A 19,760-nucleotide genomic window follows, 5' to 3' on the forward strand; every position below is an offset into this window, starting at 1 on the left:
GCACGAAAAAGTGAAATTTGTGTACCAGTGGAAGCAACTTATAAGAAGAGGTGTTTAAATCTACATGTGTTGGCCTGTATTAGTATCCCTGGTTTAGAAACAACGAAGATTCGAGGGAAATTTCTCGTGAATACATCAGCTTAAGTAGATGGATTACCTGAACTCCATCGAAATAAACTCTGTCGAGGTTTCTCGTGAACGACATTGATGCAAATAGACATTAATTACTTGAGATTAAATTTAGAAAAGAATTTAATCTCGATACATGACAATTTATGAGATTGGGAGGAAAAGATGATGCTTAGGGAACAAGATGAGGAAAGGGTGCTTTTAGCACGGAGAGACGGGGTGAGCACGGGAGGCAGCTGAAGTAGGGAAGGAAGGTTTTGAGATTCATGTGACAGCTAGCTGGCTGAAGGAGAGCAATTATCTGTTGAGTTTCTTTAATGGCATGTCTAATGGTCGCGGCTTAACTGTCTAGCTTTGGCCAAATATGTCTGCCCCCCTTGTCCGCATCTTGTTCATTTTTTCAACATCCTGTGAGCCAAAACACAGTCAGATCCTGTGGTTGTGACGTCATGCCAAGAACTTGTTTGTTTTTATTATATAAATGTTGTTTTTAAAATTTTTGATTTTTTATTTAAAATTATTTTGTAGTGTTTTTTTAATTATTTTAAAATGCTGATATCAAAAATAAATTTTTTAAAATAAAAAATATTGTTTTTATGTATTTTTGAACAAAAGTTTTTTAAAAAATAACTACTATCATAAAATTAAATTTAATAAAAAATATTATTTTTATGTATTTTTGAACAATTTTTTTTTTTAAATAACTACTATCATAAAATTAAATTTCAATCTTATTTAGTGTTTACCAATCTTATTTAGTGTTTATCGTATGGCTTTATATGAAATTCACTAAAACTATCTCTTGAAAGTTGAATTTTAGTTAGGAAAAAGCTATCATTTATAATTTCTTTTAAACCTGTAATTTTAAACTGCAATTACAAAAGTAGCATTAATTTTTCCACTCTCAAAAGTACAAAAAGAAAAAAAAATGATAATTACAATTTTTTTTTATAATTTGATATGAATTTCACTTTTTCACTTTACTTTTATAAATTACCCTTTTCATCTTGTAATTTATATATTCCTCAACAATACATTTTGTTTAATTTGAGATGTAAAATGTAATTTATAAAAGTATGAAAAGAAAGTTAATATGCTTGTTTCTAACAGATTTGCTATAAACATGTCGCAACATAACTATATAAAGTTTCTAACAGATTTGCTATAAACATGTCACAACATAACTATAAAAAAAAAAATGAAAAAATGAAAACCTAAATCCTAATATAAAAACTTTCAAAAAATCAATTATAGTTGAATCCTTGCCGTTATACAACTAGCTCTTATAATAATAATAATAATAATAATAATAATAAGTTGATCAGGCCAGGCTAATAGCTTGAGTCACTCGATCATGAAATTAAATTGCTTTTATTTAAATAAAATAATAATTTATTTTAGTTTTTTTTATACAAAAAACTCAAATGATATTGTTTATCTAGTTGTGTCTCACTCGTGTTTAACTAGATGAATCAAATAGTAAATTAACCCTCTACGACACATTTAACTTGGTTAATTTTTGAAACAATTTGATGAAAAAATAACCCGTGCAAAGCACTTTTAAGAGGTTAATAGGCAGGTTTAATAATTATTGATTAAATACACCACGTCCATTAAATACACTCGTTACGTTAACGACCGTTATTTTAAACGTTGAGACAACCTAACACTAGCGTGTCCATTCATGGGTGGTGGTTACGGAGAAAAGGCTCCAAAGGAAGACCCCTTCAGAGGGGAGAGGAGAGGAGAAATAGATGCCACTCGGTGGCGCAGGTTCATTTTTTTCATCCAACCACGAGAAGAACTCAGCTGCGGACAGTCCGAACTATAGCAGCCACGCATTTGCGATCCTGACAATCCACACTCCACAAGATTCAAGCATGGTGAATCCTACCGATCAAGGGGGCGCTTCGTTCGCACAGAAAGACCAGATCGCTACAGATGAACAACTGCATTAATGGTCTACAAAACTGTCACCATCTTTCCCCGTCCCCTAGGGTTGGCTAAGCACACGTGCCATGATCAGTGGGCATAAAATTTTGAATGGGAGAATAGCCGATCAACAAGCTTACAATCTTCCACATCCTGATGGGTGCGTCAGTGCCTGCACATTTCCAGCATGGTAGAAGCAAATAAGATTGCCGGGCAAACACTCAAAAGACATCCAGAACGAGTGTACATTTTTGGTACACGAGAATAAAACACGCAAGGAAGCAGGAATAGATTACAAATAACATCACCCATCATAGATAGCAATCAAAGATGCTGTCACAGTTCAAAAAGATCTGTTCCTATAATACATGAAGCGAATTGCTTCATTATTCCTTCAAGTCAAGTGTACAGCAGAGTCAGGCGTAATCAGAGTTCTCTAAGGGGGCAAGCCGTGACAAGCCTAAAACATGCCAACTCTGATAGAAATGTCCTTCAAGCACATCCCCTTTGGCCCTTATGGTCTGTAGGGATGAGGAAAGCAAATTAATTTATCTTATATTAAAAGATGGAGACAAGTCTAAAAAATAAACAACATGAGCATCGTGACAAAGGGATGTACCTTCAATTAGACTGATCGCGCACATCCACAACTCCGACAATTCTTCTTCCTAATTTGATTCTTCATCATCATCAGTGACAAAACAGAGCTCCTGTCCAGTAATACTAGTTGATCTGCCAAGTCCTTGAGCTTCTTCATCCTTCACCACATGGAAGAAGCCTCAAGCAAAACCGAGACTGGTGGAATGGATCACTGGGATGTTCATGAGAAGTATTGCCCGCTCCAATCCAGCTCGGTTCTCTATGCCTGCACTCCTGCCAATTCAGATATGATGAGCAGCTGTATCAGCTCATCAATATTTCAAACTAAAGTTCAGGCTGGCAGGGTGCAGGCATGGCCCAAGCCCCTCAACGGGGCCGGGCTAAACCAAAACTTGCATCAGGTTGCTGTTGATGAGACTGTACAAGCACATAAATGGTAAAAGGAAATCAATACCATAACCAAAATCAAACAATTGAAAACAGAAGCTGCACAAATCACATTCAATGCAAGTCACCAAACCAATTTTACTTTTTGAGACATTAAATGATACAAACTTCCCCCATTTTCTTTCTTTGGGGGGGAAGAGAGGATGTTTCAGGCACCCTGCATAAGTTGCAGTAGGCATCTTTTTGGTCAAACAGGATGATCAGAAATATCACAAGTAATGGAAAATAGGGAAATTATTAGGTGAACCTGGTCCATCACTGACCAGCCAATTGTGAGGTACATATATCTAGCCATATCAAGAAACCAAATAGTTTCTCTCTCCTCTTAATAAAAAAATCTTTTTTTTAAATAGCCATGGTTATTGTTTGTTTATTTTAAAGTTGATGACCTAGCTAAATAGAATGATAAGTCCTTTCAATTGGTTGGCCCACAGTTTCAAGTAGTGACCTAGTATCACGCTGTAATTTCTCTTGAAAATACTATCAATGAGTAGAAAGTTGAATGCAGGGAGCCTAAGATCGTCAAACTTGAGATATCTTACAAGTTCGATGATAAATATTCCTCATACTATTGTACTGAAAAACACCTTTCATAGAAAAAAGAAAAGATTACTTCAATTAATGGCAGGAAAATAAAGCCACCCTAACTGGCACACCTGTGAAAAAGGCTGAACATGTTCATGGGGATGGATAAAAGGCATTCCTGGGTGTTGACATGGATACTGAGAGGAATGCAGATAAATGGCAGATGCAGAACGTGCACCAACATGATTTGGATTAAATGGTGGTATATGAGTATCAGGATGACCATATCCAATCCCTGCAGGGGTTGATGTTGCGACCCAGGGTCCTGGTAGATGTTGAGGGTGAGGCCGAGGTTGGTGTTCTGAAGATATCTGAGGCCTGTGGGTGGACCCAAGTTGTGGAAATTCAGTGTTGTAATTCAGTGCAGGAGTGTACATAGGCTGAATGGCATAAGGTCCTCCCCCATTGAATCCAAAACCAGGATCAAATCTTTGCATATACCTGCAAGGACATTTCATCATAATTTTGCTCTACTCAACAAAGACAGATCAAGTTCATTGCTGTAGTAAGCTAATCAACATCGCAAGAACAATAAATTCGCTTTTAGACTAGACAGTAATTTCCAACCTCCAACTGTGGGCACTCAGGTTACTGACTTCAGCTATAAGGGATATAAACACATTTAATGCTAAAAATGTATATGCTATTAGGTATCCCTTGCTCTCATTTACAGTACCACAGTTGGATTAGCTAGCTATCCTCATTTTAATTCAAAACATTGCAAAGGGTGAAACTCCCATCAAACAGCAAACAGAAAACAATCCACAGACACTGAGCATTTAAACATGGAAAAGAAAAGGAAAATTCAACCTACCACAGTAGTTATAAAGCCAAAATTAGTGAAGAGATGGCACATCAAAATAAGTGCAATACCAATTAACTTTTTTGGAGAAACTAATCCACTGTCAAATTTCTGGCACAAATTGCAGCATTGTTTTACCCTCTTTGGACATGTACCTATTTCTCATCAATTTTCTATGTTCAAATGGTCTTTATTATTAATTTTTACCCTTTTTTTCTTCACATTCCTTCCTTTCCTCATTTAAGTTTAACAACCAGACTTGCAGAACGAAAGTGGTGGACACCAACCCAGGGCCTCAAGCAAACAAAGTAACAAGTGAGGTGACAGATTCCTCACCAAAGAAGAAGATTAGAAAATGCCACACTATGAGGAATAGAACAGGATTTGGGAACCTATCCTGACTAAATAAAGCAATCTAAGAGAGATGGCAGAATAAAAGCAAGGACAGAATACCTGTCATAGCTTCGATCAAAGTCAGGGTCCTTGCGCTCAACCTCGCGGTCCCGAAAAATGGCCACTCTGTTGTTTGGTCTGTACCTACCAATTGGCTCCTTCTCCATCCTAGTCCTAGCTGATCTACCGCTGCTTGTGGATGATTCAATTAAACCCCGCCCAGAATTTAAATCAGAAATCACTGGAGCAGATTTCTCTTCTGACTTTGATAGGCCAAATGAACCATGCTGGGAACCATCCTGCAATCTTGGTTCACCTTCTGGTTTCCCAGTAGAACCACTGCTGGAACTGCTAGAGTTAAATATCCGTGCACGTGCCCTGTTGTACTCCTCTTTTCTTTCCTCCACACTTTTGGAACTATTTGACTTCGTAGAATTTGAATTTGAATTGTTGGCAATTTGAAAGCGTTTCTGTGGTCTCTGCTTAATTGCAACCTTAATAACATCACCATCTTCCGATGGCAAACTCAAGGGGATGTCAGCCAGGCGAATCAAGGGAAGGCCACAGTCAGAAGTTTTGCGGACAATAATTCTGGAACCAGAGCCATCAGGTAAACTATTGTCTAACAAAACCATTGATTGCAGCGAGTAATGCTGTGCCACACGATGTGCTGCTAGCCTTAAATATGAAGTAGGCAGCTGCTGAAATTCTAATTGTTGTTGGTTTGGATCACGGATAAACTTTTCTACATCTTGTTCCATCCGCAAAACTGAATAGAAGATATACATGAGTTCACTTGTATGAAAAAACAGGATATATAGAATACTTAAATCACATAAAGAAAACAAAAACAATGTGAATGATGATAACTAGCAGGTCATCCCTACAGTTCTCATAATACTGATTTTTGCAAAAAGAGAAACTGTGAACTCATAAGATCATTATCAACTGCAACTAAAAAAATCTAAATTCCTGATTAAACCCAATTCAAAAAAATAACTGCAGGCCCCAAATTTGGGCTGAAATCAACTTAACATTCTACTGAAAACCCCAGCCCATCTCCTCTGCACCCCTCCCTCCCAAAATAAAAACGGGAGGGAAACAACAACAACAGACCAAAAATAAATAAATAATAAAAATAAATAAATAAATACACAAACACACAGACCAAAAAAAACAGTCAGTAGGTCAGCCAAGCTCCTTCTAACCAAGTCAAAACCAAGACTTCTTTTATTGAATCCAGTTTATTAGCTTTCCATTGCAAATACTCATAAATCTTTCCTACACGTCAGTTTGATTATTAAGAAAATCATCTCCTCTCTTAAGGAATCTGACTAAAACTACCTGAAAATTTCTAAGCACAAACGTTTCCAAGCTTTGTAGTAGAATATCTTCCCATCCTTATATCCCCGCCATCATCATACCTCTAGAAGCATTGCTCTCTTCAATGGTACGACATACAATTTCCATCTCATCCATAATCATCCACAAGTGAAATTCACACATTAACCACGTTACAACCAGTAAAAAACACCATCACTCACGAAATACCCAGAAAAAACAACACCATCCTATCCATTAAAAACCAACTGCAACTAAATCACCACCTAATTTAGCTAAATCACTCGCTACTCTACCCATTAACATGCATAAACAAAAAGAAAAATCTCACACAGCTCTCATACAAAACTAACGTATGAAAAAATTAACACATGTTAATCAAAATTAGAAAAAAAAACTCACTTGAGAGCCGTTCGCGAGGGTTTTGCAAGGCCTCACGAAGAAACTGATCAACCTGATTGATAACATCATCGGTTACTTTCTCACCCGGACCGAGAGAACCCGAACCCGAACCCGAACGAGCGAGCTGGTCTTGAGGCTGTTGCTGTTGCTGTTTAGAGTCTTTATTAAGCAACAAACGACTCATCGTCTCGTCCAAATCAGCCACCTCCCATGACTCGGGGGCTCCGAGATCATCCACCACCACAGAGCCCTCCATGATTACAACAAATAGACCCAAAAGGTGAGAGAGAGAGAGAGAAGTAACAATTGTTAGAGTTTGGGTGACTGGATTGTCAGAATCATCAAATTAGGGTTCGGTGGGGAATCTATTAGGTTTTGTTTCGGAATCACTTGATTTCATGTGTGTCAGTGTTAGTGTTAGGGTTTGTGTTTCGGGGAATATTTTTGGAGAGAATTTTTGATCGAGAAAGAGAGGTTGATGATAGGGTTCGACGAATGCGTGTGATTTTTGTGCAAGCGACGATATATTGTGGATCACACGTGGCGTTTAGATATCGGTGAAGAGAATTTGACGTCGCGTGCTTTTACATTTTTTTTATTTTGTATGTGTTCCCTCTTATGCTTCATCTGATTTGGGTTCTGTTTGGCTTCGAGCTTGAAAATAACAATGCTTGATATTGTACTTGTTTTGTTTTTGTGGTATGATAGTGATTTAAAAAAAAATATTTTTTTTATAAATTATATTTTTTTATTAGTTAAGTTTTTAAAAATAGTTTTTAATGGAATTTATATAAAATTATTCTATATAATAATTAACCAGAAATATTTAAAATTGTATTTAAAGTAAAACACAATTTTAGTTTCCTTGTATCCATTGCATTGGCGAAAAATTGAATTAAATTTTTATTGAAAAATGTTATTTAATTATTTTCCACTAAAACCACACTTAAAAAAATAACATATTTTCTTAAAAAAATCTCATAAGAAATTAAATTAGTAGATTTCTAGTGCACCACTAGAAAGATGTTGATCCAAAGGGACTAAAATAGTAGATTTCAATAAACATAAGGATCAAACCACACCTCCAAATTTTCAATATATAATCTCAAAATCGACGGTCCAAAACCACCCAATTCCCTGCCGCTAAAGCTGCTGATCTTTACCTGCTTTCAACTTATCTACCCCTACTCCTCGACTTTATTACGAATACACCATCACCATTAAAACGCTCGACGCTTTGCATCTCCTGCATCCATTTCACATTCAAAGCGAGCCTCCAAGAGAGAAATAATGAAGGGTTTTGGCAGATTAATATCGCGAGCTCTATCGAACCAAAAAAGTTTCGGACTTTGCAGAGAAATCAACACTACATGTCGTTTGACTCCTCGCCGCTTTATACATGTTTCATCAGCAACGACAGCGTTTTGGCACAGCAGCGGTGGTGCTTTCCCTGATTCGAAAACGTTGGCTTCTTCTTTGCATCCTGAGAAATTGACCGTTCTGACAGGTTGTTCTATTATGATTGAAATTATTGTTATTTTATGTTATTTTTACCTTGTGGTTTGAGTTTTTATGTTTTATGTTAATATTTGTTTTAAGATATGTATAAGGGTCTTTTTTTTTTTATAATGTTTTTGTAACGTGGTAATAAAATGGTTTGTTAGAGATTTTGACGAGTTAAGTAAGGAATTGAATTAATATCTGTATTTTATTGGTTAGTTAGCTTAGTTACTTGCAGTTATTGGGAAATAACAACACCTAGATTATTGATTTTACATACGAATTTTGGGGTATGCTGTAAGGATATGAACTTTAGAGGTTATAGTGTTTTTTTAATTCTGTGTTGATTAAAGACTGGTGAAGTTATGTAAGCTGAGGTGTGATGGTTTGCACAGGGCAGAGGAGGACTATGTTTATACAAACTCAATCCACACCAAATCCATCATCCCTTATGTTTTATCCTGGGAAGCCGGTGATGGATGTAGGAAGTGCGGATTTCCCAAATGCACGTTCAGCTATGAATTCTCCATTGGCTAAAGCTATTTATGGAATCGATGGTAAGATTGAACTAGTTTTGTTCTTGGGTAAACTTAATGCTATGATTGTTTATAATTTTTTAACCTGTACCCTGTATTGTTTTTTCACAGGTATCCATCGAGTTTTCTTTGGATCTGATTTTATCACCATAACAAAGTCAGATGATGCTACTTGGGAATTCCTAAAGCCTGAAATATTTGCAGCTATCATGGACTTCTATTCTTCTGGAGAACCATTGTTTCTAGACTCACAAACTGCAGCAGCTAAGGACACGGCTATTAGTGAGGTATATCTTTAGTTTACTGATTTTTCAGCTGTCCACAAAAATGAAGCTTGCTTCTTCGGATTATGCTTGCATTTCATATTGGGTGGTCCTTGGCATGTACTTATGCATTTAAAGTTCTCCCTGGGCATTAACTTATTGTAAAGGTGTACTCATGTTCACTTTTCCATTCCCCCCTCTCTCAATTCTCTTTTTAATGAGTTTATCTCAGGAGTAGTGCTGGTTTGTATTCTGTTAAGAAAATCCAGATGTTTGATATAAGAGGTTCTATCGACATTGATGTGTTAAGTTATGCAGTTTTTTGCCATCCATATCCCAAATATTAGAGTTATGAGTAAGTGAACGGTGCTTTTCATCCCTTTTGTACTCTTCTGCTGTGAAGTTCAACAGATATTTGCTGATGTTGATTACTGTAAAATAGCTGAATATAGTTTAGGTTATCACTGGAGAGAGAACTGACATTTTGGAGGATTTTATTGGTTATTCTATAATCATCTTAAACTAATTTCAATAGAGCATTAAGCACTCAATGTGAAAATATCAACTCCTGCTAATGCAGGATGACTCAGAAACTGTTGCAATGATTAAAGAGCTGTTGGAGACTCGTATTCGACCAGCAGTGCAGGATGATGGTGGGGATATTGAGTATCGGGGTTTTGATGAGTAGGTTTCTCTTCTCTTGGTTGAACATGTTCATAGAATATTGAATGAACAATCTATTTTGTTACTTATCATTAATTGAAATCTGTATGTTTGCCCTCTACAGGGAAACTGGAATAGTCAAATTGAAAATGCAAGGGGCATGCAGTGGCTGTCCGAGCTCATCTGTCACTTTGAAATCTGGAATAGAGAATATGCTGATGCATTATGTACCAGAGGTAAAAAGTGAAAATCATCTTTTAGATTTCTAAACTATGCAAAATTACACCTTTTGTCTGACATTGCAGAGGGTTCTGCACTAAAGTTCAAAATTTGGTATATGGAAATCCACCACCAGCCAAATAGTAATTCACTTTGGTCTGTATGTCTGTAATGCGTGTCTGTGAGTTTACTACACATTAACTTAAGCATCTAGGGACAGTAATTAAGAGAGAAGCCCATTGAGAATTAGTGCAATGACAGATTGCATATTTTCAAAAGTTAATAGCACTTACCAGCAGGCTAATGCTTGTTTGGCTGGAGCATTAAAACTTGATTATCAAGCTTTAGGATAATAGAAAAAGACCATGGCATAAATCGATTCTTGACTAGTTCTTGAAGATATTTGGTGGTGCAGGTCACTGACTGTGTTCTCCTGTGTTAAGTATAGAATTTTGTTGATGCTATTATTTCTGATATGTTCTGGATATATATTATTATGCTCTAAAGTGCATGCTGACAAGTAATTAACGTGTTTTTTCTTTAAAAAAATATATTTAGAAAGATGAAAGTGCTACAATTTCTAATGTCTACAACTCAAGGGATTAAGATGAAAGTACTGCTATTTCTAATGTCTAGAAATCATGGGATTAAATGGGTCTTGGAAATTAAGAGAAACATTAGATTGGCAGCTAAGGGATTCCTCTTCTTCCAGTCTCTCTCTATACAGGAACATATGGATACACATTTGTGCATGTCCTCCTTAATCTCTGTGCTTCCAAACTGCTAGCTTCCTTGCTTGTTAAGCTCTTGAGTTCCATATTCATCCCACTGTTGCCACCTCCATTGCTTTATTACTTTACATTGCCATTGCCCATGAGTTTGCTTAACATCATTTTTTAATTACCTGGCTATTATTGCTAGGAAAACTTATAAGTGGGAATCACATCTTGGCTCCTTTCTGCATTCATGTTATATTTACTCAAGAAAATCGTACGCATGCAGGTGAAAGGTGTGGAACAAGAATTGGATGCTGAAGATGATGAAGCAGCATTGACCAGTCAGATGGAGTAGTCGAGCCCCCATTTTTTTCCTCTCATAACATGGTTGTACACGTGGCGAGCCAAGAGAACTTCTAGTATGCTTCTCTGTACAGGAGCAAATAAAGTTCATGGTTTCTTCAAATTAACTCGTTATCGGTAGTATCGGTAGAGTTTATGTTTTGTTTTCATGTAAACTAAATATAATTATAGCGCAAGAGTAAAGAACGTGAGAGCTGTATGAGCCTTGTACATCTTGCGGAACTGTTCGCTACCCACTCTTGTTTCTGTCATTCAATTTGTGCTTCTGTAACGTTGCAAAGATTTTTGTACCCTACTTCTATTCTTTCAATTTTCCACCACCATTGATATAAATAAATTTATTGCATAAAGAAGTTGAGGGATGGTTTGAATTGCTTGCTGGTCATGTTAGCTAAGCTAATTGTTTCTGGCTTGTTCTCGAGTCTGTCTATAAGGGCCTGGTGGAAAAACTCCATCTGCTCCTGTTCATTGTTTGACTGCAATAATAAATCAATTCAAGACGATAAGCTACTCAATCGGTGAAGCGACTCGCTCATCTAAAGACAAATTATATGCCATCAGCCAACTAAGGAGTGATGCTTCACCACCAACTACCAGGATATTTTGACCTCTAAAATAAAATCTGGGGCTGGAACAGACTCTTCCCCTCAAGGCAACAAATTATTGATGTATTAACTCTTGGATAATATGATAAAACAAGTAACGACGAGCAAACCATGTTTGCCAGCAGCATAATAGGCTCTGGTTGCCTTCCTTTTCCTGGACAACGGATAAAAGAAAACAAAGAACTAACCAGGACAAAAACAAAAAAGCTAAGATGCTTTATCGTGCTTGAGCATTTGGCTTATGAATATAAAAATGGGTTGACTCAAAACTAAAATTATTCTAATACACACAACACTGAACTGTCAACTTCATTAAAGCCCCTAACCCTTATAGATTACAAGGGGACCAGGAAGTAACCTATCATGAATCATGCTTCATTGGTGTCCTTTTTTTAGCACAGTCATCGTCAATTTATGTAGAAGGTTATTTTTGTTCATTATTACAAGACATGAAAAATATATGTAAAATAGATGAAAATATATTTGTTTAATTAAAAAGATAAAAACAAATATAGAACAATAGATTTATCTCTTAGATTTATAATAAAGGTCCGTCTTTATTGTTTTCTACTTTTCTATTTCAAGAATGTTATCTATATTTTTATTGATTATATAGTTTTTTTTAATAATGATTAATTCAATACATAAATGTTCAATGACTCTAAAGAGTGAAAATAGTCACTACTATATATTGGATCTTCCCCTCATGTTTTTTGTTTCCTTCAAAATAATTTACGTTCTCTCTGCCCAATACCTGTATTTGTTTACCAACCTCCTAAAGGAAGATTTCCCCCCCCTACCAAATAACATGAAAAAAGAAATTTATGAATATATTTCAAGGCCAAATGCCTAGTAAGGGTCAGGTTGGCTGATCTATGGTCATATCACCACCAGCACTCCATCGTCAATCACAAGCAAACTAGCCCTTAACACACGACAACCTTAATCCAGCACGAGAATTCTTGTTGTTAGCACAAGAACCCCTGCTTTAATGCGTTTGTCTCCCCATAAATACCACGAGGACTAATCCCTTTTCTCTACCATAAGTCAAAAACATCATTGTCAACTTCCACTTTCTTTGATCTCCGACACTGATCTGACATCATTTATCCATCCCACCACTTCTGGTAGTATTTCTTTTGTTTCATGCAAGAAAAGTGCTTTGTTCTTGAAACATTAGTGATGGTGTTGAAGGATTGTTTAGTTGGGTTCAAAGAGCTTAGGCCTTTAGTACACTTGTTGTTGCCACTATTTTTTCATTGGATTGCTGAGGAAATGACTGTTTCTGTTCTTGTTGATGTTCTTACTTCTGCTTTATGTCCTGGTCAAACTACTTGCTCTGAGGTTATTTATATCAGTGGTCTCCAACAAACGGTAAACATAGGAAATTCTTGCTTTGCTTATTGTTTTTTTTTTTAACTATAATTTGTTTGGTTTGCAAGGAAATGGAAATGGGGTTCGTTGAATTTTCTAATTCTTTTATGTGTTTTAGGGCTTTGAGTTGATTAAGCACTAATTTTTGTAACTTAAGATATTTTGCTATCTGGGTTTGTGGGAACTGCCAATTTCCCAATTTTCATTTTTTGGAAAAATCAAAGGTTTTTGAGGAAAGAGTGAATTATTCACGTAGGGATACTAGGTAGATTCATTCTCAAATTTTGAGGATTTGCGTTGCTGCTCATAAACAGAGCAGAAATTTATGAGTTTCTTTTTTTGGTTTGCATTTCCAGTGTAATCTTTTAAGCCAATCAGGGCATGATCATGATTTTGTGTATCATTAATGCTAAAACGGCTTGGTATTTGAGTGATTAGAACTCGGGTGAAGAAATTTGCGGTGTGTAGTTTTCATGTTTAACCATGCACTTAAACTGATTCTGAGGATTACGAAACAAGATTTAAATTCATCAAGCAAGTGATGATTCTTTTTGCTTGTAGGTGGTAGGAATTTTCAAAATGGTGGTACTACCACTCTTAGGCCAGCTTGCAGATGAGTATGGGCGTAAACCGCTTCTCCTCATTGCTGTATCAACATCCATTTTCCCTTTTGGTATGTTCCATATTGAGCTTTTCTGGTCAGAGGCTAGGATTTATGGAAGTCTTTTACACCCTGCTTTTAATTATTAATTCAATGTTATGGATATACAGCGAAGCAACAGCGGTCTTAACTTATTTGAAAGTTCACACATACACACTGCAATCAAAATTATACTGCAGATTTTTAATTTTCTTTTCTATTTGCTTGTTCTATTGTTTCAGCTGTACTTGCCTGTAACCAATCTAGGGATGCTGTGTATGTGTACTATGTGCTTCGGACAATTTCATTTATTTTAAGTCAAGGGAGTATTTTCTGCATTGCTATTGCTTATGCGGTAAGGGTTATCGACCATCAATAAAATGTCATGGTTACGGATACTGGGGCATCACATTTTCATCCCTTTGGTAGGCAGATATTATCAAAGAAGAAAACAGGGCTACAGCATTTAGTTGGATCACCGGTTTCTTTTCTGCTTCTCATGTCGTAGGGAATCTTCTGGCACGTTTTCTCCCTGAGAAATTCATCTTTGTGGTAAGTAGGATCTGTGAGTTTTTCAAGCACTAGCTGCATGGTTTCGTCATGCTCATCTGTCGAGTTTGTTTTTATTTTTTTACTTTTTATATATATATACACTAGTAACCATCCAGTATTTGATAAGATTAAGCTTTTTGTTTCAGGTTTCAATTGCCCTATTGATCTTTGGTTCAGTTTATATGTATTTCTTTCTAGTTGAGACAGTTGAACGGGTTGATAAGAGGGAGCGAGATTCAACCTTCTTGACTAAGATAATAAACGTCGCTCGCAAAAGATATGAATCAATGAGATATGCAGCAGCGGTAGTGTTTAGAAGGTACTTACTCTTCAAACACATCCATTGATTTGTACTGCTGTTTTATTTTTGTTTTTTTGAGTGATGTAACATTCTTTCGCCTTTTGTTTTTTCCAGTCCTACACTGAGAGTCATTTCATTCGTTTCCTTCTTCTATGAGTTGGGAATGTCTGGCATCAGCTCAGTTTTACTAGTAAGCTCCTTGCATGTCAATCCTAATTTCAATCTTGATTATCAGAGAAATTAAACCCTTGGAAAACAAGGGTATTGAATCGCAACTTGCTAACCTGCAAGCGATAAAAAAAAATCACGGGAAAATACATCTTTGAACATATGAATTATGCATGGAAAAATGCGTCCTCATTATGAAACCGAGGACCAACCTTAATTTAATAGCACCAGTGGGCTAATTGCTCATAAGGCTAATTGTAATTTTCTTTTGTGGTGCCTATCTACTCCGTTCTCTGTTTATTTAGATCCCCTGATTGCTTGTCACCTTCCTATGCAGTTCTATCTGAAGGCAGTGTTTGGTTTTAACAAGAATCAATATTCGGAAATTCTGTCAGTGGTAGGAATTGGTGCAATCTTTTCTCAGGTACGACGTGGAGGTAATCTTGCTGTGGCTACATTTACAACTGTGCTTAAACAATGAAAATTGCGGGCTTCTTTCTTTGGAAAGTGGCAACATGTAAATCAAACGTTTATATATGGTTTCATCTATTCTTCGCTCTCAGCTCATCATAGGCTCTCTATGGAATGTCAATGAACTTGAAAAATTCTTTTGCGTAAACACTTGTTTGTTTTGTGGCTGGCTTCTAGATTTTGGTGCTTCCTCTTCTCAGTCCATTGGTTGGAGAGGGAGTGATATTATGTCTAGCCTTACTTGCATCAATAGCTTATGTAAGTTGCCACTCCCAACTCATCCTAGCAACCAATTCACATGCTGAAAAGAGAAGGAAAATTATAACGGGCGCTTTTTCTCTGTACAGGGTTTGCTTTATGGCTTGGTGTGGGCTTCTTGGGTATATACCTAATTCCTAAGAGTTAAACTTCACATGACATGGAAAAAAAGAAGTTCAATCCTGAACCAATCCTCCACCAAATTGCATTATTTAAACAAGCATGCAAAGTTCTTTAAACATTTCTCATTGCCTAATGCAGGTGCCATACTTGAGTGCCGCATTTGGAGCCATTTATGTCCTCGTGAAGCCTGTTGTAAGCATTATGATCACACTCACTTTTCTTCAGAACCTCAGGTAGAAGGTTTCCACATTCATCATTGAATAATCATTGTTTTATGTTCTGAATTTCTGGACGTGCAGACTTATGCTGTTATTTCTAAAGGATCAAGCTCAGTGAATCAGGTTTGCAAAACCAGCAGTCTAACGTGAATGTTTAGTTTTTTCCACCTTATTTCTTTCCTATGAACAAACTTCCCATCTTCTGCTGGTGGAAGAAGCATCTTTTCGTATTGCTCAAGCTAGAGTCAGCATTCTGAGCCCAACTATGCATTCATAAAATGTACACCTGCTTTCAAATGTCTGCATATTTGTGAATGATCCGTGTCTCCGTTGTTCACAAGTTCAAGTACTGGTTTATTTCAGGGAAAAGTACAGGGATTTATTGCCGGTGTCCAATCAATAGCAAGTTTATTATCCCCACTTGCAATGAGTCCATTGACTTGTGAGTTGACGCAGTTTACATCCTTTCTCTGGTTACCACAACAAGCATTCAATTTTGCTTGCTCATTTATGAATTGTTGTTTCAGCATGGTTCCTTTCTAGTGATGCACCTTTCAACTGTAAAGGTTTCAGCATCATAGTTGCTTCTGTAAGCATGGTAAGGCCTTGCACAACTTCACCTTTCGCGCCCTTCTTATCCTTTTCTCCCATATTAACCATGAACTATTCTGTTGTCTCAGATGATTGCTTTATGCTTTGCTTGCCTGCTTAAGCCAGCCGAAAAGTCGGGCCATGACCCGGAGGAAGAAATTGAAGCACCACTTTTAGGTGAAAGTTAACTGAGTACCGAACAAGATACTTCATTTATTCTTCACGGCTAGATGATGTAAATATCCAGATATCCCTTACATTATGTTTAATGCAGTTACTTTTTGCCAAAAGCAACTTCCATGGGGAAAATTTGCTCTGTTTATCTCTGTAAGAACATTTCCAATGTTCCTTCCTCTGCACTTCGGGAAATTTACTGATAACCTAAAACAAATACTAACTGTTCATTGACATGAAGTTTTGGTCATCCTCGAACAAGATCTCAGGATGAAAATCTCATTCCTAAACTTTCTTTAGATTCGAACCACTCAAATGATAACCGTGATAGAAGAACTACTATCATATGAAATTTAAAGGTAAAAAATAATATATATGTTATTCTACTTGAAACTGGACTTGAAAGTTAATGATGATCTTGAAGTTTGATGAAATTATATTTATATCAAACTTTATATATAACTGTAATTTCTAGATATGAGTATAAAGGTAAACAGTTAGGTTTTAAGTTGGATATTGATATTATTCTACCCTACTTGAAACTCACTTGAAAGTCAATAATGATCTTAAAACAAAAATACATTTATATTAAATTTTATATATAATTGTAATTTCTGGATATGAATTTAAGTTCATATCAAATTTGAGTTTAGATAACTGAAGAATATCCAAAACCAAATCTAGTTAGATTTTAGTATCCAAAATCCATCGTAAATAGTAATTTTGAATTAAAATTAGTGCCATGGATTGCACCAAGCCCAATCCGGAGATGGACATCAATGACTTGCAAATCAACTTCTCTCGCTCATGAAAGCTGAACGACTCGTTGCTTGGCATTCTCCTAAAAACGACCAGGGACAAATGAACGACCATCATTCATCTAAAGCGCCTAGAAAAAAAAAAAAAAATACAGATAAGAGATTCTGCTACAACGACATTGAACAGCAAACAGCGAACAGCAATGGTCAGAGGAGCTTGGTCTGTTCTGTAATGAAACCTTAGAGGCTGCCATGGAAACACTCTCACCTTCATTATGCACCACCACTCTCGCTTCCATTTCCAAAAAACTCCCAATTAAAGCTTCAATTTTCAAACTTTACAACCCTAAAAAGAACAAGAACCACATAAAAACCCAATCTTTATCTTCTTCTTCTCTCATTTCTTGTGTTTCTCTATCAACAAAAGCAGCAACAACATCAACATCTACACATTTAACTTCAACTAAAACTAACAACCACTGGATAGTTATAATGGAAACTCCTCCAAAGGGAGTCAATTCAAAACCAGAAATAATTGATTATTATGTCAAGACTCTGGAGAGAGCATTAGGCAGGTTGGTGGGTTGGTTCCTTTGTGTTTTTATAGATGAGCAGTTTTAGTATTTGTTGTTTTTTGGCCTAAAACCTGTTGCTTTATTGGTTTTGAGCAGTGAAATAGATGCTCAAATGTGTATATACGATGCTTCTTGCGATACTTATTTTGGGTTTTGTTGTGATATTGATGAAGATGCTTCCCTTAAACTTTCCAGTAAGGTTCTTCTCTTTTGGCTCAAAATATGTAGAGAATTATGATACTCATATGGTAGATTTTGAGAGGTTTCTGAATTGTTGTGGATGTGTGTGATGTAGGGTTGCCTGGGGTTTTATCAGTTAGGCCTGACCCAGATTATAATTCTGTGGAAAAAGATTATAGTTCAGGTGTCAAGTTGAGTACACTATCAAATCCACAAATTGGAAGCAAGTTGTTGTTCCCTTCTGGGAATACGAAACATTGGCTGGTTAGAATTGATAAGCCAGGAATTGGAGTTGTTACAAAGGCTCAAATGGTTGATTATTATGCTCAAATACTAACCAAGGTCATGGGATAGTAAGTGTTAATTTTTGAGAAAGAATGCAATCTGCTTGCTATTTATTACATGCTATGGAAGTGACAGGTTGATTTCTTTTGCAGTGAGAAGGATGCTCAAATGTGTATATATCACGTTTCATGGCAATCGAATTTTGGGTTCTGTTGTGAACTTGACGAGGAATGTGCACAGAAGCTAGCTGGTTAGTTAATTCCCTTTCAAGTGAAATTTTGTTTGCTTTTATTATTCTGTTTAATGACACACACCTTGTTTTTAGGTGTTCCTGGTGTTTTATCTGTTCTGCCAGATAAGGATTTTGAGTCGGAAAACAAGGATTTTGGAGGTGTGTCCCTTTCTTGTTAGTACTAGGATTGCTGGCGGTGTATATGCAATCATCGATCAAGTTTTATGAAATTAGCATCAGGATTTGCTGCTTGATATTAAGTTATGATACTGTTATTTGAGGTTTCAGAACAGCCAATTGTCAATTTTCAAAGTTTAATGTGATTGAGAATTTTATTCCGTGGCAAATGGTTCTTCTGTAATGTTAACAACATGTAGTTTCCAGGTGATAGCCTCATCAATTCTGCAAATCCATCAGATTCTTCAGAAGCTAGTCAAATAACTCCTGTTAGAACAAAAAAACTTTTTATAACTGGTATGTTGCATCTTTAAATCAAGTTCTGATGATATGCTCTTCAGCTCTTGCTTTTTGTTTGTAAAATACTACCTGCCAGATAGCGCAAGTTTTTGGATAATACACATATGCCTGATTTAGCTAGCTTTGTCATTTATTTAATTGCTTGGCGATCTGTATTTTGAGCAGGTCTGTCATTTTATACGTCTGAGAAAACCTTGCGTGCAGCATTTGAGGGCTTTGGTGAGCTTGTTGAAGGTATGCTTTGCCTTTTTTGTTTGTTGACATGTATTTGTTGCAATTGTCTTTAAAATAATGGCGGTGTATTCCTGACAGTTAAAATAATAATGGACAAGATTTCAAAGAGGTCCAAAGGTTATGCATTTGTAGAGTACACCACAGAGGAGGCTGCAAGTTCAGCACTCAAGGAGATGAATGGCAAGGTAGGTGTAAAACGAGTCCTTGTTTCACTTTATTTAAGTTGTAACTGTCCAAGCGGTAAGGCTGACCTACATTCTGGCAACCCAACTTGCAGATCATCAATGGCTGGATGATTGTTGTTGATGTTGCCAAAAGCAACCCACCAAGATACAGCAGGGGTCGACCAAGACAAGCAGCATGAGATAGAGGGGGGGGCCTCAACCCATGTGTGGTGAATTATTGTGCTCGCCAGTCACCTGTATCATTTTCATTGAATTCGCATTTCACAAAACCATTAAGTCATTTCGTCATTCTTGTCGTTGTAAACTTGTAATTAAATAATAAACATGTCGTCACTGCAATGATTTTTACTGCATGTGTTTCCATTTTTATTTTTATTTTTGTGCAAGCCGGAGTACTTAGCTGTGCCATTGTAGACAGTCCTAAGAAATGAATTAAGTGGTCATAATCATACTTTTCCATAGCCTTAT

General features: G+C 36.5%; 4 protein-coding genes across 8 annotated transcripts; 3 read left to right on the forward strand and 1 right to left on the reverse strand.

Annotated features, from left to right (window-relative positions):
- Positions 1-1,687: 1,687 nt before the first annotated feature.
- LOC105125463 (uncharacterized) lies at positions 1,688-7,147 on the reverse strand. 4 transcript variants are annotated; one of them, XM_011025922.1, is made up of 6 exons: positions 6,632-7,147; positions 4,949-5,657; positions 3,765-4,134; positions 2,681-3,078; positions 2,370-2,582; positions 1,688-2,233 (listed from the first exon to the last, which is right to left on the reverse strand). In XM_011025922.1, the coding sequence occupies exons 1-4, from the start codon at positions 6,885-6,887 to the stop codon at positions 3,028-3,030; spliced, it is 1,386 nt and encodes a 461-aa protein (XP_011024224.1). In that variant the 5' UTR covers positions 6,888-7,147; the 3' UTR covers positions 1,688-2,233; positions 2,370-2,582; positions 2,681-3,027. The 4 variants fall into 4 exon arrangements, with proteins under 4 accessions (XP_011024224.1, XP_011024223.1, XP_011024225.1 ...); XM_011025921.1 differs by having other exon boundaries at positions 2,358-2,582; XM_011025923.1 differs by lacking the exon at positions 2,370-2,582.
- Positions 7,148-7,754: 607 nt separating this feature from the next.
- On the forward strand, positions 7,755-11,253 carry LOC105125464 (nifU-like protein 4, mitochondrial). The gene is made up of 6 exons (XM_011025925.1): positions 7,755-8,138; positions 8,527-8,688; positions 8,779-8,954; positions 9,511-9,614; positions 9,718-9,829; positions 10,815-11,253. The coding sequence occupies exons 1-6, from the start codon at positions 7,922-7,924 to the stop codon at positions 10,881-10,883; spliced, it is 840 nt and encodes a 279-aa protein (XP_011024227.1). The 5' UTR covers positions 7,755-7,921; the 3' UTR covers positions 10,884-11,253.
- Positions 11,254-12,267: 1,014 nt separating this feature from the next.
- LOC105125465 (hippocampus abundant transcript-like protein 1) lies at positions 12,268-16,600 on the forward strand. Of its 2 annotated transcripts, none has more exons than XM_011025926.1 (14): positions 12,268-12,870; positions 13,432-13,543; positions 13,753-13,865; positions 13,940-14,062; positions 14,209-14,381; positions 14,478-14,553; positions 14,869-14,955; positions 15,180-15,260; positions 15,350-15,382; positions 15,522-15,575; positions 15,683-15,724; positions 15,965-16,043; positions 16,129-16,199; positions 16,282-16,600. In XM_011025926.1, exons 1-14 carry the CDS (start codon positions 12,643-12,645, stop codon positions 16,378-16,380), a joined length of 1,371 nt encoding a protein of 456 aa, XP_011024228.1. In that variant the 5' UTR covers positions 12,268-12,642; the 3' UTR covers positions 16,381-16,600. The 2 variants fall into 2 exon arrangements, with proteins under 2 accessions (XP_011024228.1, XP_011024229.1); XM_011025927.1 differs by having other exon boundaries at positions 12,271-12,623.
- A 584-nt stretch (positions 16,601-17,184) lies between these two features.
- On the forward strand, positions 17,185-19,661 carry LOC105125466 (RNA-binding (RRM/RBD/RNP motifs) family protein). The gene is made up of 9 exons (XM_011025928.1): positions 17,185-17,699; positions 17,796-17,893; positions 17,995-18,232; positions 18,317-18,414; positions 18,490-18,555; positions 18,781-18,870; positions 19,039-19,107; positions 19,186-19,292; positions 19,385-19,661. Exons 1-9 carry the CDS (start codon positions 17,377-17,379, stop codon positions 19,469-19,471), a joined length of 1,176 nt encoding a protein of 391 aa, XP_011024230.1. The 5' UTR covers positions 17,185-17,376; the 3' UTR covers positions 19,472-19,661.
- Positions 19,662-19,760: the final 99 nt, after the last annotated feature.

Source organism: Populus euphratica, unplaced genomic scaffold, assembly GCF_000495115.2.
Source record: "Populus euphratica unplaced genomic scaffold, PopEup_1.0 scaffold22.1, whole genome shotgun sequence".
Taxonomy (NCBI): domain Eukaryota; kingdom Viridiplantae; phylum Streptophyta; class Magnoliopsida; order Malpighiales; family Salicaceae; genus Populus; species Populus euphratica.

What these genes read in the sequence shown, in the direction of transcription:
- LOC105125463 (XM_011025923.1), bottom strand. Translation starts at nt 6,887, where the DNA reads ATGGAGGGCTCTGTGGTGGTGGATGATCTCGGAGCCCCCGAGTCATGG. An exon ending in CCCTCGCGAACGGCTCTCAA is followed by an intron (nt 5,658 to 6,631) that starts GTGAGTTTTTTT and finishes TCTTCTATTCAG; the next exon opens with TTTTGCGGATGGAACAAGAT. An exon ending in ATGTTCAGCCTTTTTCACAG is followed by an intron (nt 3,079 to 3,764) that starts GTGTGCCAGTTA and finishes GTGCTTGTACAG; the next exon opens with TCTCATCAACAGCAACCTGA.
- LOC105125464 (XM_011025925.1), top strand. Translation starts at nt 7,922, where the DNA reads ATGAAGGGTTTTGGCAGATTAATATCGCGAGCTCTATCGAACCAAAAA. An exon ending in AGCTATTTATGGAATCGATG is followed by an intron (nt 8,689 to 8,778) that starts GTAAGATTGAAC and finishes GTTTTTTCACAG; the next exon opens with GTATCCATCGAGTTTTCTTT. An exon ending in AGGACACGGCTATTAGTGAG is followed by an intron (nt 8,955 to 9,510) that starts GTATATCTTTAG and finishes CTGCTAATGCAG; the next exon opens with GATGACTCAGAAACTGTTGC.
- LOC105125465 (XM_011025926.1), top strand. Translation starts at nt 12,643, where the DNA reads ATGCAAGAAAAGTGCTTTGTTCTTGAAACATTAGTGATGGTGTTGAAG. An exon ending in TACTTGCATCAATAGCTTAT is followed by an intron (nt 15,261 to 15,349) that starts GTAAGTTGCCAC and finishes TTCTCTGTACAG; the next exon opens with GGTTTGCTTTATGGCTTGGT. An exon ending in ATGTCCTCGTGAAGCCTGTT is followed by an intron (nt 15,576 to 15,682) that starts GTAAGCATTATG and finishes CTGGACGTGCAG; the next exon opens with ACTTATGCTGTTATTTCTAA.
- LOC105125466 (XM_011025928.1), top strand. Translation starts at nt 17,377, where the DNA reads ATGGAAACACTCTCACCTTCATTATGCACCACCACTCTCGCTTCCATT. An exon ending in CTGGAGAGAGCATTAGGCAG is followed by an intron (nt 17,700 to 17,795) that starts GTTGGTGGGTTG and finishes GGTTTTGAGCAG; the next exon opens with TGAAATAGATGCTCAAATGT. An exon ending in ATGTGCACAGAAGCTAGCTG is followed by an intron (nt 18,415 to 18,489) that starts GTTAGTTAATTC and finishes CCTTGTTTTTAG; the next exon opens with GTGTTCCTGGTGTTTTATCT.